At 32.9% G+C, this 18,746-nt stretch overlaps 1 protein-coding gene across 1 annotated transcript in view; it reads right to left on the bottom strand.

Moving 5' to 3' along the window:
* FAM135B (family with sequence similarity 135 member B) overlaps positions 1–18,746 on the bottom strand; it is a 280,538-nt gene that overhangs the window by 101,709 nt on the left and 160,083 nt on the right. Inside the window, exon 4 of the mRNA XM_049781948.1 lies at positions 105–244. Within this exon, the coding sequence (XP_049637905.1) occupies positions 105–244 (140 nt within the window). The remainder of the gene's footprint in view (positions 1–104; positions 245–18,746) is intronic.

Here is an 18,746-nt window from a genome sequence, read left to right as displayed (position 1 = left end):
TTCTTTGGCTAGCGCTTGCAAGGCAGACACCTTACCTCTAGCGCCACCTCGCTGACCCCCCAAAAAGCAACTTTTCATTGCTGATAGTATATTTCATGACTTACCCTCTCACCATCTAAAAGCAAGTGAACTCGAAATATCACAGCATCATTTATGGCCACCTCTTCATTCCTGTACAATATCTGAAAGACACGGCTATGCACAATGTTTTCATGGACGCAGGCTGAATTCAAGCTGCTACTCTCTGTAAAATAAAAACCAGTAGGGACATATGAAAGCCAATACTGTTCACTAACTATAGTCCACTTAGTTTTAATACAGTTCAAGTGAAGTAATGGCAGAAATCATAACAAATTTTAAATAATAAAAACACAGATGGATGACATATATAAATTCTTCTGTTATTAAGTATAAAAGATCATATAAATATTTCAGATAAATAAAATGGACAGACATTTTAGAAGAGCTTTGAGTCCTAAGATCATAATATCTGATTTTAGTTAAGTCAGTTTCTATGCTGGGGGCAGTGCTCCTTAGCTAGAAATCATATTTAGTATACTTACCTTCCTATATGTCCCTTTTTCTTGACACACCCCATAGTCCTCAACTCTTGGTAGCAATGAGTAGTGGAACTAGGAGCAAGTAATGTATTTTACTTCTATAAAAAGTCTTTAGGGTTCTCCAAAACTTGTTAATTAATTGAAGTGGTATATCACACGTGATATTAAGAATATTCTATCTAAAGTTACAATTAAATGTGTTAACTCATTAAACAAAATTCATATTTTCAAAGGAATTATTCAACTCTATGACTTTCAAGCCATTCTAAATAGCTCCTACTTTCTAAAAATTGTTTTAAATTTAAGAACAATAAATTAGTTAATAAAGTTAACTTTTAATTTGTGTAAATAAGGTCTGTTTAACTATAAATATTGACCATGATTATTAAAGCTAATATATTGTTCAACACCTCCAAATCATTTAATATATTAACTATATAGTTTTAAAATACAAAATAACTTAAGATAACACTAACATGTATGTAATAAAATATTATCTAATTATAATAATGATGAACTATGCAACAATTCATAACTTTCAAAATGCTATTTAATGGGGCCGGGAAGGTGGCGCTGGAGATAAGGTGTCTGCCTTGTAAGCGCTACCAAAGAATGGACCGCGGTTCAATCCCCCGGCGTCCCATATGGTCCCCCCAAGCCAGGGGCAATTTCTGAGCACATAGCCAGGAGTAACCCCTGAGCGTCAAATGGGTGTGGCCCCCCAAAAAAAAAACCAAAATGCTATTTAATACAATACTTGTTTTAAGCTTTACAGAAATAGGGGTGAGTTAAGAAACTTAAAAGAAATATCATATATTGGCATTTGCTTTATAACAATATATAAACATATATAATAATACAAAATACAAAAATAAATTTATGCTCACACCTATTTAAACACTTTGGAAAGGAGTCTTTAATGAACAGAAGATACCCAATACTTAGCACATGGCTTTTTCTTTGAAAGCACCATAAATAAAAGAAAATAGCAAGGATGCAAAGAGAGTCCCAAATATAGCAATAAATAATCAATCCAATTAGCTCAGAAAAAACACTGAAAATGCTTTTTGTATAGTCCCCAGACTATTGAATGAGTCCCAAAGACTAGGAACAAGCACCTAGTGACACTTAAACCAATACCTGACTTGTGCTGATAAGCAGAAAAATAAAATGTAAAATCCCAAATTGTTTCCAAATTGCTAATATATATATATATATATATATATATATATATATATATATATATATATATATACCTGCACTAAGTTGTACTTGATCAAGTAGAATATAAATAATCTGGTCTCAAACTGCCCTAATATACAAGCTTGTTGCATTCACATTGATATGGTATTTAAATTTGGGTATAAATACGGCTGTTTTAATTGTATATTTAGCTATCAAGATTTAGCAGGGCTGTCAAGCTGAGTGACAACATAGTATGCACTGAATAGAATGCATACTCTAAAAGTGAGTTCAATATTAGGATTTTTGAAACCTGGAAAGATAGTCAACACAACAGTTTAATTATTCACTTCTTTGGTAAAATGACCACTGTAACAGCAAAATTACAAGAGTATATTACATACGCATACGACAAAGCTTTATCTTTAAAGAATGGTCTGAGCTCTTTCTGTTAAGTATACTTCCTCTTTTCCCATACCTAGAAGAGATTATACCCCTTTAATTTTGAACAGACTGACAAACTATACCGCAGTACTCAGATCTCACTCAGGCTATGTCACGAATCAAGGATGAAGGAGTTCACAAGCCCCATAGGACTTCCTTATCTTTCTACCATCATCACTAAGTAAGGAACAAAACAGATGTCTTCTTAATCAAAGTAGTTCTACTGAGACCATTATGTGGATTTGAGGACAATGTGTGCTCAACTTTTGTCCCTCTGAATGAACATTCTAAATGAAATATTATATACTTTTCCTTGGCAAAGTCATTTACTGAGATACTAGTTCTAGATCTGCAAACTTTGTGGTCGATTTTGGAAATCAGAAGGTTTTGTTCATATCACATAGTTCCTTTATCCCTTTTTGTGTGCATGTACAGAAATTAAAAAAAAAAAAACCCTACATATTCTATCTATTTTTAAATACCTTATTCATCCTCTGGCATGGGTTCCCTTCCTAGATGATGGGAAATTATCATCTTTTAAAATGATTTTGCTTAAATTTTGGTGATGCAATATCTACTAAAGTAGTTCAAATAGAAGTTATACATTAGCATCTTCCCAAATTTTCTTACTTGGTTATTTGTATAAATAGTATGAACTCTTAAGGGGAAAATATCAGAGATAAAGATAGGAAAGAAGCGATAGAGAAATGACATAGAGGAACCAATACACTCCCTTACATCTAGTGTTCAATGAACATATGCCAAATGGTTTATAATCTAAAATTTCAGTCCAGAAGGAAAGAAAAAAATATTTTAGATTTTACTTTTTATTTTACTATTCACAAATTAAGTGCTATTCATAGTTTAATATATATTTTCTTCTAGATGTTTATTATCTTAACAGAACTTTCCTGAAACTGAGAAATTCAGAGTTCCTGAAAATAGATTATGGAGTTTAGGTCCTTATTTTCTAACAGTCTTCTAACCCAGAGGTCAAGCTGATAGTACTCTCATAGGCAATAACTTACGCTCTGGACTCTTCTGCCATTCTGGAAATATGGCCATCGCTCTTTCTACACAGAGGAGCTCTCCAGAAAACATAAGGTAAGTGTTTTATATAGATATACATATATACATATATGTTATATATGCATTCTGCCAGTTTCCCTGTTTTCTCACAAAATTAACATGAGATGAAAAAAATAACATGTTTAACTATAGAACTGCCAATACTCAAATCAATTTCCTGATAAGAGAAAGCCAATAATGATGACTGTTCTTTATACAAGAATATTTTCTTGATTAGAGTGACAGAACAGTAGGCTTTACATAAAAAATTTACTCCTCTATGCCCTGAATCAGTTATCAAGTCATTATTAATTTATGCAGAGATAATGAGAAATGATTTGCAGGTGTCCCAAAACTTTTGCAGGTTCTAATGCCTAGAACCATCTGATTCCTTGTCTCCCTCACAAGAAACAAATTTGTAAATCAAATTGCAACCTGTAGGCGAAATTCATATCTATGGCAGCAGGACAACAGAACAAGAGAATGTAGACCAAAAATTTGTTTATTCTGCTGATAGTGAGGAAAGACTGTTGCTGTGATTCTAAAGAGAGCATTCTTTCATCAGTAATTAAGTGGACTTAATTACTTAATTATAAACCATGTGAACTCCTATTAGTATGACCAAGTAAGGCCAGTACTTGATAATAAGTTATCAAATACTACATATTTGTATATATTATCAAAACTAAATGGCCAGCATGCTACCATAGCATATTCCAGTTCCAGCAGTTCACTGGCAGGACTTCCTTTAGATTAGTCCTAACTGCTGAGCAGTGTAAAGCTTTTAAATTTGTTTTTCAATTACAGAGTCCAGCACATGGCCTACTGGTTTTGTAAGAATAAAAAAAAAAATGATTTGAAAGATGTGAATACATTCCGGACTTTGCTACTTATTCTTTATACTTTATAAATATAAATACTTTGTATTCTTTATACTTCTGAACTTAAAATTGCCTCATCTAAAACATCGTCTCTTTACCTCCCTTTCTGGGGAAGGAGACTATCTGTTCATAGACTGGAAGATGGCAAAAGAGATGATATGAGAGTTCTGCTGTAACACTGAACTATGTTCAGAGAAATCACAACACATAAATATACTGCTGGATAGATAGGTGTATGTAGCTATTTAATTATTAAAATTATCATAGAATTGTAGCATATATTAAATGGTTTGAAAGTTATTTCTCAAATATTTACAATGGTTTAAACTGATATTACATTGATAAAATTAAACTTAATAAAAATAAATTAATAAATATATCTCTATAGAGTCTGAAAACTAAACTAAACTTCATGATTCTCCTTTAACACTGAAATAATAGGCTCTGAATGAAGGCAGTAGGCACAATTAGAATGGCAGAGCATGCAGGATTCCCTGCTTTTTAGGTCAGAAAATGCTTGTAGGATAATTTAGAAATGACCTTCTGCCCTCAATTACTTAACAGGCGAAAATAGCATTAACATAACACTGCAAGATTACAAGAGGATCCTTTATTTTCACCTTGCCTGTTATTGAAAAGAAGGTTCTATATTGTTTCCTGCTTCTCCCTTAAAGACCTTCCCAGGGCCGCATCACTTTCATTGTCTTCTTTAAAATATTTTCTCAATTCCTAAAAAATATGACCCTTTCTCATCATTTTTATGTTGCAAATATACTAAAACTTCGTGTAGCAGTAGATTAGTACACCAAGTAATGTGTTTGCCTTGCATATGGCTGACCCAGATTTGATACCTGACACCCCATATGGTTATAAAGCTTTGTGAGTAGTAATTCCAGAGTGCAGAATCAGAAGAAACTCCTGAGTAATTTTGGGCATGGTTCCAAAACAAAACAAATCATACAAACAAAAAAACCTTGAAAATTGTATAATTTACAGGTGCAACCCTTTCTCCTGAGTCAATTCAACCCTTGACAACATCCATTCTCATAAGCCAACAAATTCAGATTCATTAGATGGAACATTTGGTCAGTCATTCCAAATATAGTTCTTTAATTACTTATGAATAATAGTAAATATTTCTCTAAAATAGTTGATCTTTCCTATCCCCCCCCCCACCCTTTTTAACTAAGTCTTCTGGATTCACATTCAAAATGTGGTTCTAAGTAATCAAACCCTTTCCGTATACTTCTGAGATTTACCTCACAATAATGACTGCTAAAAATGTTGCATTTTGCTTCCATAAATTTTACTCATTGATCTATTAATATAAATTATAAATCATGCTTCATAAACCCCCTCTAATGTACTTTGATTAATATAGCTGTTCTGAACTGCATTTTAATTGGAGTGAAATGATCAGTAAGGAAGCTATAGCCAAGGTGACTTCTTAACACTCTGCTGGTACCTTGTACAGAATCCAACCAGGCAAATATTTATAGCATACATGACTGACCAGAGCTCCAAGTGACCAAAACACTGAGGATTTGGCAGAGATATTTAACATTTGTGGATATGAACTAGCAGATAACTCGCTATGTCTGAATATTTCCTTCTAGATTCTCATCATACCACAATATCCACACAAGATCCCTGGTTTCTTACAAATATACAACACAAAAGATGCCGGAAATGCATAACGTAAGATTTTCTGAGGAGATACAAAAAAGCTCCATCTTCTAATTCTGAAACCCATTCTGTTATTAAATCATTAAGAAACACAGAAATTGAAAGGCAAAGAGCCTTGTTTATGTGATTCAGATTTTTCTGAGCCATCTGCCTCAGCCATATGCTTCCCATGGAGAACTAAGTATAGAGGCAATTGCAGCTAATCAAATATTTGTAAGAGCAGCAGCATCCCCACGCATCCCCATAGTATATTCAAAGAGCACAGTGTGGTTATCTTCTTTAAGTTGACCTTGAACATAATGGGAGACCAGGCATTATAGAAGGAAGCTGTGACTTGCTTCACAAAAATAGCCAGAGATTGGGGGAGTGGAGGCAGAAATACTTCCAAGTCGTTAAGAATAGATTGTTCTGCCTTAATTTTCTAGAAAGATGGGAGGGCCAGCTCCACTGCTAGTCAGGCTGAGCTATCAGAGAGCAGAAAACCATTCACAGTCACCACATCTACCTCAATTTAACAATTTAACATTCGAACCTGGATTGTCTCTTCTTAAATTTTCTATTTCACACCTTTAACTCTACCTACCTGGTCATCAGGAAGATACTTATAAATGGAAGAGGAAGTGAGGTATTTTAAATTTTTGAGAACATTTATCAATTAATTAAAATAAATGCCAGGCATATTAATTACTGGGATACTTTACATCATTTATTAAAATAGGAATATTGTATTAGTGAATTTTAGGGAATGTGAGAGTCTGGGAGAGGGATTAGTAAAAGGGAAGCTTAGGAATCTTAGAAAAGTGAAAATAATGATCACTGTTACTCATTAGGTAAAAATGGACTCTATTAATAGTGAGTAAGTATCTACTCATTATTGCAAATCAGTTCAATCATCCTTACAACAATACATCTATAGATAAGTTTTTGTCTCCTTAACTATAGTCCTCCTCTTTCTAAACTCCATTCATGACCCAAAGTCACCAAAATTTTCATCTTCTAGATCACTTGCAGTATGAAAGCCTACAATCCCCCCTTTCTCTAATTGGCTTCCTTTCTAGATGCTGAATATTTGTGACAAGTGTTGACTGATGCACAATTTAAATATGGACTGGGAAAATGACACTGACAAGTTTCCCTCTCTCCCAATCAAATGTCCTTTATTATTCTATGTTTCTAAGACTTTCCAGCTCACCTGAATATCTTGGAGTTTCAGTTCAATTAGTGATAGGATTCCCTGGAGCTATCATGAGCCAATAATGATTTCCACTGGTATCCCCTAACACTATCTAGGCTACTTCTCTGTCTCAACTCTGCATATTATCTCCACACTAAATTAAATCAACCTTGGCCATAAATGCATGATCAGTACTACTTAAGTAGTGCTAACAAAGAAGAAGGTAGGATCCTAAAATTATGATCCTGTCTTCAAGTGTTTGATCTTCTATTGATATTTTGAGTGTCTTACCTTCAATGAAGATTTATGTCACTTGATCTTAATTTGTTTTTATTAATTCCCAATAAATATTCAGAATATATTATCTATTGATCAAATGCACCTCTACATGTTTATACTCAAACCATAATCATCCAATATATTGAGTATTACAAGGTTTATGCAAGACAGTTGATACAAGATAAACTCTACTTTTATAAAAAAAATACATTTTCATTCTTTCCTGTAAATAAATGACACCAATAGTATTCTGTTGAAATTGATACTTCTAAACCATAGTAGATAATCAGTTAAAAAATTTCACAAACACACATATATGAGGTGACATAAGAAACATCAGAGAAATTCTTGAGTCACTGAGTTATAGGAAGGTACTAAGAACATTGGCCTAGTGATTATATTTTATGAGAATAACAAATTAACAAAGGTAACAAAAACCCTAGAACTAATCTACATTTCTGAGGTTACCAGGAATTGTAGGTAGATGGGATTGTAAGTAAATGGATGACGTCTTAAGAAAAATGTTGGAGGAAAGGAAGTCAACACTCTGCTTCAGAGAGTAATGTTGGAATATTACAAGCATGAAAATTTATCATAAAGAATATTTTAATTATGGTGCTTCAAGTAAAAAAGAACATTATATTTACTAAATCATTTCTCTAAAACTAAACTTTTACTCTGTTATCACTATAAATCTGATCATGAAAGTGAATATTTATGGTTAACAATAAATACTAATATTAAACATATATTTGCTTTATGTATTTTTCACGCAAGAGCATTTGGGTCATAGTGCCAAATACAAGTTACTTTTTAATTTGATATCCATATTTATTGAGCATTTCTAGTGGTTCTAGGATAAAGCTTTCAGAAAGTGGGCTATCTAAAATTTGCTTTGTTTTGCTTTATTATTTCCTCTGACCATTTTTTTCTAATTAGATTCCTCCTCATCTCTTTTTCTAACACTCCGGAGGTTGGCAAGATTTTATTCCCCAAACTCTGCTGGTTTTATCTCTTTTTGAGGTGTTCTGTCATGAACCAAGTAGAGCTATCGTTTTTTTCCTCTGTTCTCAGAGAAGTTTGAACTTTCTTGTTTTTACGATTTCTCACACAGTTTTAGTTATGGGTATCTCTATGTCACTAGAAAAATTACCATATTTTTCACACCATAATGTGCACTTTTTTCCTCCAAAGATGGGTCTTATAGAGTGAATGCCACCTGAAACTGAAGCCTAAATGCAGAGTAAAAGAGCATCTAAAAACTATGTGCGTAGTATGGCCAGGTGCAACTCATAGAGCGAAAAATTCTATTTTCTAAGCATGCAGAACATATTGCTCACTATTGTATTCTCAGCTTCTATCAGGCTATTTGGCATCAGAGGTACAAAATTTATATTTACAGATGAATTAATTGTTACATTCTTAGCTGAACCCCTTCTGGGTCTCAGAGAACTAACAAAATTAAAAGTCATTGTATGTTGTAGTTTCAAGCTGCATTGTATGATGTAGTTTCAAGCAGCATTGTATATTGTAGTTTCAATCAGGTCTATATTCAAGTTCAAGTTTTCTCTTTATGTGCAAATTACATTACTTTAGCTTAATTTTCTTTAGGCACAGTAATTATGTTGACCCCCCTGTTCTGCAAAATCTTTTGCATGTTCGATAACAAAATTTATGGTATCATTTTATAAATAAACATACATTCCTACTTTCTCATATATCTTTATACCTTTGTATTTTTTATATAATCTACCTCCTATATTTCTAAATTTGTATTCAGTTATACACACCCACAAATGTCCAATATCTTCTTTTGTTCTATAAGTCCTAAATTCTAATTTTCAGGATCCATGTTGATGGCCAAAAGAAAATTGCATCATTGAGTAAACCCACATCAAGTATATGTATATATGTATATGTATATATAAACATATATGTATGTATATATATAACAAGTATATAAACTTTGAGATTTGGAGTTCTAGGATAGAATAAACAGTGAAGTCTCAGTCCAAGGTCCTATGTCTAAGGCTCTTCCTCTTGCACTGTTCTCCATTTAATGCCAACTAAACTGAAAGATTTTTCCAAATCTTTTCAATCAATTTATGTCAAAATAAATTATATAAGAAACATCTGAAAGTCACAGCAGCACCTGGCTGGGTGTCAGCCAATGCATAGTCATTTAGCTCCAAAAATCTATGAATGTCAAGACTTATATCAGCAAAATCAATTATTGTAGCTTTAGATACAATCACCAGATGTCTTGTTCTAGGAGCCTCATTTATCTTCGCTTCACACTTTGGTCTGAGGTAATGATGCAAACTTACTCTTTATTCACCATGACCACTATGAACTGGCCACTGTAAATTGTCAAATTATTAAGGATGAAAATGTAATCCTCTGGTATAACCTTTCTGGAAAACCTATAAATAGTGAACTTTACTATTATCTGGTAACTTTACTATATCTGGTCCACAATAGAACATTGATGTGTATTACTTCTGATCACATACCTCTTTTAGACATTGGCCTATGGCTTGTAAGTATTGTCAACTTTGCCCTTTATGAAAATTTATAAAATGCCAAAACTCTCAGCATCTCCTGTTACTATTTTCTTTGTAGTATTAATATGCTAAAAATGTCTTGTCTATTCTTTCATTGCCCTATTAAATTTTCCAGTCCCACAAAATATGGTTTTTAGTGGAGTGAGTTTTAATTGAATGAAACTTACAAAGATGTGAGGGGAGAGAAAAAGGATAAATGTTTTTAAGAAATAACACATTTTCTCTTTTTCTGTTTGTATATTTTCATAGAAAAAACATTTCTATGTTTTCAAGAAAAATCAGTCTTCTTAAGAATGGGAGAACAAACAAGCAAAAACAACATAGAAACAAGCAAATAAAATATGTACTCAAGGAAGATGATGGGCTTGAAGAGCAAACCTAAATTCTACTTTCTTATCACCACTAAAATAATTTGCATCAATATGACTCAGACTTAACACAACGCTAAGAATTCACCAATAGTTTTAATCCATGCAGAAGATACCAAAAATAATGAGTCATTTTCTGTAGCCTTTATTTTAGTAACTTTATTTCAGAAGGTCACATATAACAATACTATTTTTTATAGCCTTCTGCAATATTTTCTGTAACCTTCTGCCATCTGTGTTTCTAGAGATCATCTCTTTCTTAAACTTTATGAAGTCAAGAAATGCTCATTTTGCTCTAGACTCTGGTAGCTTTTCTTTGTATAAAAGTCCCCTACCTGCAAGTTAGCTAGCCTCACTATTATTTGTTTTACCTCATAGTTCACATTGCTGGGAGTCTATTAATTGAACGATTGAACCTCAAAGTTCTACTAAAATTTAAACCTTTGAAAATAACACATTTTGATGTTTTGTTGGAATCTTCAGAACCTCTGCACAAAAAAAGAATCTAGTAAGTATTCACCCAATATAAGTTTTAACTCTAACACAAAATGTCCACTCAATAGTTTAAACACATTAATATTCTCTTGATGTTTTTAAATAGAAAAAAGTGTATTGTAAGTAGAATAGAAATAAACTCTTCAGCCAGGATGTAACTTACTTAAAACTAAGTACTTATGCACTTTTATAAAAATAATGTTTTTTATGAAGCATAAATATTAGCATGAAAAGTATGATAGTGCAGCACTGCACTACAACCATTTGTTTTTGTTTTATTTTTATAGTGATTTTTATTGTGACCAAAGTGGATTACAAATCATTTACAGTAGTATTTTAGGTACATAGTGACATTGAATTAGGGCATTCCCACCACCAATGTTGTCTTCCCTCCACCCCTGTTCCCAGCATGCATCCCATAACGCCCCTTTTTTGCCCCCTGGGCTGCTAGCATAAGTGGTCCCTTCCGTGTCTAGCTTGTTTAAATTAAGTAAAGGTTTTCATATGGCATAGAAGTATATGTATTTTGTCATTTGACTTTGAAGGTTACATAAATGGTAAAAATATTTCCATAAAAATATGACAAAAATGTCCCCAAACCCCCAAAAGAATATACAAATAAAATACAAATACAAATAATTACAAATATATTTAAATAAATAATAATAAAATTATAAATAATTAATAAAATAATGATAAATAAAAAACTTACAAATAAATACAAAAAATACAAATAAAAATATAAAAAATATACAAATCTACTTTAAGATAGTGAATGGCTAGTACACTTTTATATATTGCTTACTTTAAACTTACTCCTGTACTATTCTGACATTTTTATTAAGGTAGTCGATTTCTTAGAACTTTCTTAAAAAGAAGCTATTTCATTTCAAATGTATCAGTAGCATTCTTTTATATTTTCATTTTTCTGGTTCTATTAAGTTTCTGTTTGGGGGTTTAGATTTTCTCATTTACTTGCAGTTTTCTGTCTAATTTTTATTGTCACACCACAATTTACCAAGTTCCATAATATGATCATTTCAGGCATTATATTCTCAAATACTAATCTTCCTTCCTATGTGACTATTTCTCCATCATTATACCCAATCATCCATCCCTCACAATATACTGCCTTCATGAAGGTGCAATATTGCTTCACATTGCTTGTTACAACTCAACAGCAGCTGGAATTATCAAATCTTAGAACAACACAGGTCAATTTGAAATGATTGTTATATCTATCCATGTATTACTAAACTCAGTGTCTAGGGATTTACTGAACTATATTTTTGAGTTAGTTGAGCCTCTGTGCTACCGGTAGGTAACTTTCTCATCAAATTTCGAGTGATATTACAGGGCTGGAACAAGATTTTAACCACAGAGGCCACATCATCCTACAGATCTAAAACAAATTAGAAGGTATGAAATTTGTTATGGTTATGCTGTGGATCTGGGCTTTTTCTGTTGGAGGGTGTTTGTGTTAGTGTTGGACTGCTGTAGTTCATAGAGAAAGAGAAATTTCTTTTTTTGAGGGCATTATTTTCTTCTAGAGCATGGTGGCTGAGCCGGGCCTTTTATCTGCCTGGAAGACAGTGGTGGTGTTCAGGGGCTCTATCTTGGATTTGTAAATAAACCACACTTTTTTTTTATAATTTTTTTTATTTTTAATTATGAGAACAAGGATGCAAAGAAAGAGGACAAGGTAAAGTTACAGTGGAAGGACAATACATAACATAATTCTCAGAAGTCCCCTTGCTGATATCCCAACTTTGAAATTTCATCCAAAGAACATTAAGATTGTAACACACTATATTTCTTAACAGCACACAAGGCAATCTAAAGCCATAAAACTTACATAAATCCTTAAACATTACAGGCATAGCATTTTTTTTACATTTCCATATTCATGCATATTAGCTTAAGTTAACCTCAAATCTTAACGGGGTTCTTTTTAAGGATTAGAGTCAAAGGAGCACAGCAAAAATGGTGTTAGAGTGGCAATTGTTGTTTGCATAGGCCCACCAAAATATGAGGGACATGGAAAGAAATAACCTTGGCCTAAATACAAAAAGACCCGACCCCTGTATAAACCACACTTTTAACATATAAAAGTATATTTGGCACCATGATACAGGGGTGGACTAAAAGGCTCTTTTATTTTTTTTCAAAATTTATTTTAGGGTTTCTTGCATAAGAAAGAAATAAATGATTTGTCCTCAATTAGTCCTTCTTACCCAGTCCCTACAGGGAATCATCACTCCAATTGTTATAATTCCTCTATCTATTGCAAAACAACAACCTGATTATATTCTCCAGGTCTATCACTGAATCACCCAGTTATCTACATCCACGCTCAATCTGTCTCTCATTTGAATTCTTTCTTTGCAACATTTCCTGAAAATACATATTTACACTTTTCAATGCACAAATAGGATCAGGTTGCTCCCAACACACTCTATATCTTTCTGTTCCCCTTAGTATATATTTAAAAAGCACATAATCATAATTCAGTACACAATGCAAAGGACTCCGACAATTTTTATGATCATTTTACTCCAGATTGCCTCTACACTCTTTTCCACTGACATAGCTCTCAAGTCACCACTTATGAAATCATCAGTGCGCATGTTATTTTATCATCCAGAAATGTGTTTACTATCCCTGCCTCCTGATCATCCTTCAGCTCCTAGTTGAAGAGACCATTTTCTAACTTCAGCATGGTTCTACTCATGTTAATAATCTCTTTGAAAACAATGCATCTCTCCCTGCATCATGACAGTAGTTGGAAAATAAGAGTCTCAAACTCAGTTTACCTGGGGGCCGCAGGAGGCAAAGTCGGGGTGATCCTTGAGTGCAAAGTCAGTAGTAAGCCTTGTACATTGGGGGGTGTGACCCAAACAACTAAAACAAAACAAAACAAAACAAAATATTCCTCTAGAGCAGGGCCACAAAATGTTGTACAAAGGGCCGTTTGGGGCCCACGGGCCGCGAGTTTGAGACCCCTGCATGATTATTTTAGTAATTGCCTCCTATGTTAAACTCAGTCTTCTGCAAAAGTTATTATTCATGCTGCATTATTATTAGTAAACTAGGTAACACCTAGTGGCTCGTATATATTTTTTGAATGTCTAATTAAAGGTTGTTATCTGAATAAGCTATAAAATATGAAACAAAGGGTTATTGATTATTTCTGAGCTTGAGTATTTCTCTCTCATTTTATCTACAATAAGAATAATAAAATAGGGGCCAGAGCAATAGTGCAGTGGTAGGGCATTTGCCTTGCACACGGCTGACTCAGAAAGAAACTGGGTTTAACCCACAGCGTCCCATATGGTCCCCAAGCAGAAAGCGATTTCTAAGTGCATAGCCAGCAATAATCCCCTAGAGTCACTGGGTATGGCCCAAAAAACAAAAACAAAAACAAACAACAAAAAAAAGAATAAAATAGAAAAAAATTAGACCATTAATTTACTTGCTGAAACATAATTAAAATTTGAAATAGAGCTATAGTCTACTCAATTGTAAGCTCTGAAATCAGTTTATTATTCTAAAATTTGAAAAGAAGGAACTTTTTACATTCTTTTAGAGTTTTAAAATAATATTAATATCTATCAGAATAGATAAATATAGTTAAATATCAACTCTTTTAAGTGATGTCAACTTTATCCTTGATGTCAGCATGGTGACAAAATTTATGTAGGTGTCAGACATGAGACACCTAGCCCAGTGTGTTATGTCTACTCACACAATTAACAAGAATTTATTAGTAATTTTGACCCTTTGATATTAATCCATGAAAATATGAGTCAACCATTGGCATATATTTCAGAAGCCGAGGCAAAGCATATTTACTTCAATGAAATAAACAGAACATTAATTTTCAGGAATCAGACTTTTATCATACTTAAACTAAATAATATCAACCTAAACTTCTCTTAACCAAAGCAATCAGTCTTGAGTATGTGTGTCCTGGTGAAGCTTTCATGAAGTATTCAGGGAAAAGAGAAAGAGCTTCTATAAAGTCTGGAAGTGATACAAGTTTTGTTATTTATATGCTCAATCTCTAACCCACTTATTAATCCTCAACACATAAATCATGATAGCAAAGGTGGGATTTGAGGCACTTCTGTTATGATAGTAAGCAACTCAATAGTGTCTGCTGTCAAATATTTTTTACTATAAAGTTGGGGGGTGGGAAATCAAGTAATTATTTAATTGTAATGTCATAAGTACTACAAAACTAAAATTTGGTGGAAAAATATCACACAGATGACAAATGAAATATCAAAGATGAAAACATAAGTTTTATGAGTTAAATTTTTGACAAAGATCATATTAGACCATGAAAATAATCTGAAAGATTATATGAAAATGCATAATTCATAAACTGTGGGTTTCAGAATATGTTAGATTACAGAAATAACATCATATCAGATGAAGAATGAAGAAAGGATTTTGGATAGAACATATAGACAGCTGCTTAAAAGGAGTTGTTCCTATGAAGTTAGTTTCCAGTAGTTTCCATAAAGGACCCACTCAAAGAGAATGATGGAGACCCTACAGTTTGGGAACGAGTTGATCTGTGTCAGTATATCTTCAGAAAGTTAAAGTCACCAAGACCTCAGGATAGAGGTTCAAGAGTGTTATAGATCTGGTATTAGGTAAAGCAAAAGAGACATTATTTGTGTCCTGAATATAAGACAATAAGGAAAGAGTGTCATCCTGGTGCAATTTCCAGGCTAGGCTAGTCCAAAGTGCCATTTGGTGGATCAAAAAGACACAAGCAAAGATGTCTGAGTGAGTGGTACACATCAAAGATAATGTGGAGAAATGCAGTCTACTGAATCAGTAAAAGAGATTTTCTAATAGTAGATGATAGCATCACAATAACAATGGCCAAAGAGCAAAATAGTAAAGGTGTCAAGAATATATCTATGTAGATTTCAAAGCTAATCTTTAACTATTTAATTTCTCCAGTTAATAATTGGTGATAACATTCGTTTCAATCTCAGATTATTAGGATAAAAAAATAGATAAATTTTATTCTAGGAAATCTCATCTTTAACTAATATGAAAAACTATTGCTCAATGGCATACCAAAGTTGAACCATAATTTACAAATAAGGTAATTTTTCAAAATAATAAAACTAAAGTTAATAATAATATATTTCTAAAATGATAGAACACATCATATCAAAATGTATTTGTCAGGAAAATGGAAACATAATTTTATCACTGGAGAGGAAATCATATAAGCACAAAGTTGTAAAACATATGACTACCATAAATAAATATATGAATACCATATGACTAATTTAGCAAATCAATTTCTTGTTTTCACCCCTCGAGAAGGCCTGTTCATATTTACATTAGGAGACTTGCAGAGCAATATTTTCCAAGTTATCATCTTTGACAATATCCAACGAGTCCACCTCTTCTTTCCTTATCTGGTTCCATAATGGTGGTTGGCACATGTTTTAAAAACTGATTTTCCAAAACAGACCTGCTTTACAATGTATGGAATAAATGGTCTATTCATGATCAAGTACTTCAAGCTTCTGAAGTGATTACTTAACCCAGGAAGTAATTCACTAGAAGCACACCACTAACATAAATAAGCAGATGTGTGAGTAGAAAAACATAAAATCTGTACATGTTCTACCTGTAAATAGTAAAAATAATGCATATAATAAATGCAGAGAATATATATCAATAGGTTAGAAATTCTTTGTGGGAAGGATTAGATTTTGCATTTGGATAGTAGTAAAGGAAAACTTTAACTTAAATCTGTGATTAAGTATATAGAAGGCAAGTTAGAGGGAAGTGTCCAGGGCTGGGGTTTATTCTGTATTTATACAGATAATAATTCTGTGCTAATAAAGTATCTTTCTGTACTAATAAACATCCTCAAGATTCTGGCAAGCTACAGGAAGCTGAGTAAAGGGCATAGGATGGAGAAGTAATGACTTCATGAGTAATGACTCATGAAGAAAAATCATATTAAGGTGAAAATTAAGAAAATATGATTTTTAGAGAATGGGTGGCATGAATCAGGAGCAAATAAAAAAATAAAATGTCTCTAATTGAATTTACCAAAAGACAAAATTCCCAGAATAGCCTTTATACTTATGTCTAAGATTTTCTACTTTGTGGGACTTGTAAAAATATGTCTGGCATGTTCACTGTCTCCCAATAGATCTAACATCTACATAGATTGCCATTCTATTTCAATACTCAATCATATAAGCTGCAAGCACATCTCAAGCACCAATTCTCAATTTTTTGTTTAGGAGGATTGAACCAGGGTCAGTCACACTCAAGGTAAGTGCCTTAATACCGTACTATATCTCTGAACTCTAAATTATTAATTCTTAATAAAAATAGTCATATCTATACACCCTCATTTCTGCACTATACTTAAATTTTTACCTTACAGCCTTTTTCATCTTTGAATTTATTTTGTTTTCCTCCAGAAATCAAGTGGATAGAAACTATTTGAAAAATTCAAACTTGGGTGAAAAGCAGGAAGTAGGACTTGCATGTGACAAACCCAAATTCAGTTTGATCTTCTGAGCTATTCCAGAAACATTTTCTAAATGCAGACCTGGTTATCCCAGAATGAAGGAAAGAAATAAAAAAAGAACAGGAAAAAATTAAGGAGTGTAAGACAAGAGAAAGAAAGAAAGATAGAGAAAGAAGAAAGAAGAAAGAAAGAAAGAAAGAAAGAAAGAAAGAAAGAAAGAAAGAAAGAAAGAAAGAAAGAAAGAAAGAAAGAAAGAAAGAAAGAAAGAAAGAAAGAAAGAAAGAAAGAAAGAAAGAAAGAAAGAAAGAAAGAGAGAGAGAAAGAAAGAGAAAGAAAGAGAGAAAGAAAGAGAGAAAGAGAGAGAAAGAAAGAAAAAAGAAAGGAACGAAGGAACAACGGAAGGAAGGAAGAAATGAAGGAAGGAAGGAAAGAAAAACCTAACTTGAGGCTAGAGAAATGTACAAAAGGTAAAGCACTTATTTTACCTGCTCAGATTTTATTATAAAGTATCACATATGCCCTGACCCCACTGCCAGCCAAAACTTCCAGAAGTGATTCTTGCTTTCAGAGCAAGGAGTAACTCCTGAGAACCATTAAAACAAAACAAAACAGAGCAAAAAACCCATAACAATAAAATTAAAATTGGGTTACCAGAGACCCAACTTGACTAAATTCATTGCTGCAATTAATTTAATGATTTTGCCTTCTAATGGCTTATTTTCCCCATGACACCAGTGTCCACTCAAAACAGAAGCTGCTTTAGTTGTTTTAAGCAGAGAAAAGCATTCTGCAACAATCTAGCAACAAAGGAAGGTTGAAAAAGAAAATATGGGAGCAGGCTTTTGCTGGTGCAGATTTGTGTGGCCAAATCAGGAGCAAGTGCTAGTTGCTGGAAACATTTCGAAGACTACTGGTCAGCAGGAAACTAAATTACTACGGTTCACTTGCAGATCTGAATGAGAGACAAGATGCTGCAGAAACATTGTGAAACTCTCTAGTGTTCCAAGTGCCAATGGCATCTTTAAAAATGACAGGCAAATTTAGGGTGCTGTTTTTTCCTCCCTTCTGAATTTCAATCTCTACCTGTAACTTCCACAAACAGATATGATTTAGACCCTATCTAGTTTTGGAGATCTATAGAACACAGAAACACATCTAAGAACACATAGGGAACTCACAATAAATAGACTGTACAATGTATATTAATGTGTTTAGATCATCACCTCTTGAGAGTTTGCAGTTGGAGGACATTGGCTGTGGGAGTCTTGATGACATAAAATATAGGTCATTCTTAAAAATGGGTTGTGAAAAATACAAATCAAAAATTTTTTTCTCACACCTATATTCATTACAGTGCTATTTATAATAACCAGACTCTGGAAACAATAGAGATGCCCTTGAACAGAGGAATGGCTAAAAATATGTGGTATAATGGAATATTATATAGCTGTCACAAGAGATGAAGTCATGAAATTTTCCTATATATGAATGTACATAGAATCTATTATGCTTAGTGAAATAA

The sequence above is a fragment of the Suncus etruscus genome, chromosome 10, assembly GCF_024139225.1.
Source record: "Suncus etruscus isolate mSunEtr1 chromosome 10, mSunEtr1.pri.cur, whole genome shotgun sequence".
NCBI lineage: Eukaryota > Metazoa > Chordata > Mammalia > Eulipotyphla > Soricidae > Suncus > Suncus etruscus.
The sequence above is the reverse complement of the archived record's forward strand: the minus strand, read 5'-3'. Positions and strand labels throughout refer to the sequence as shown.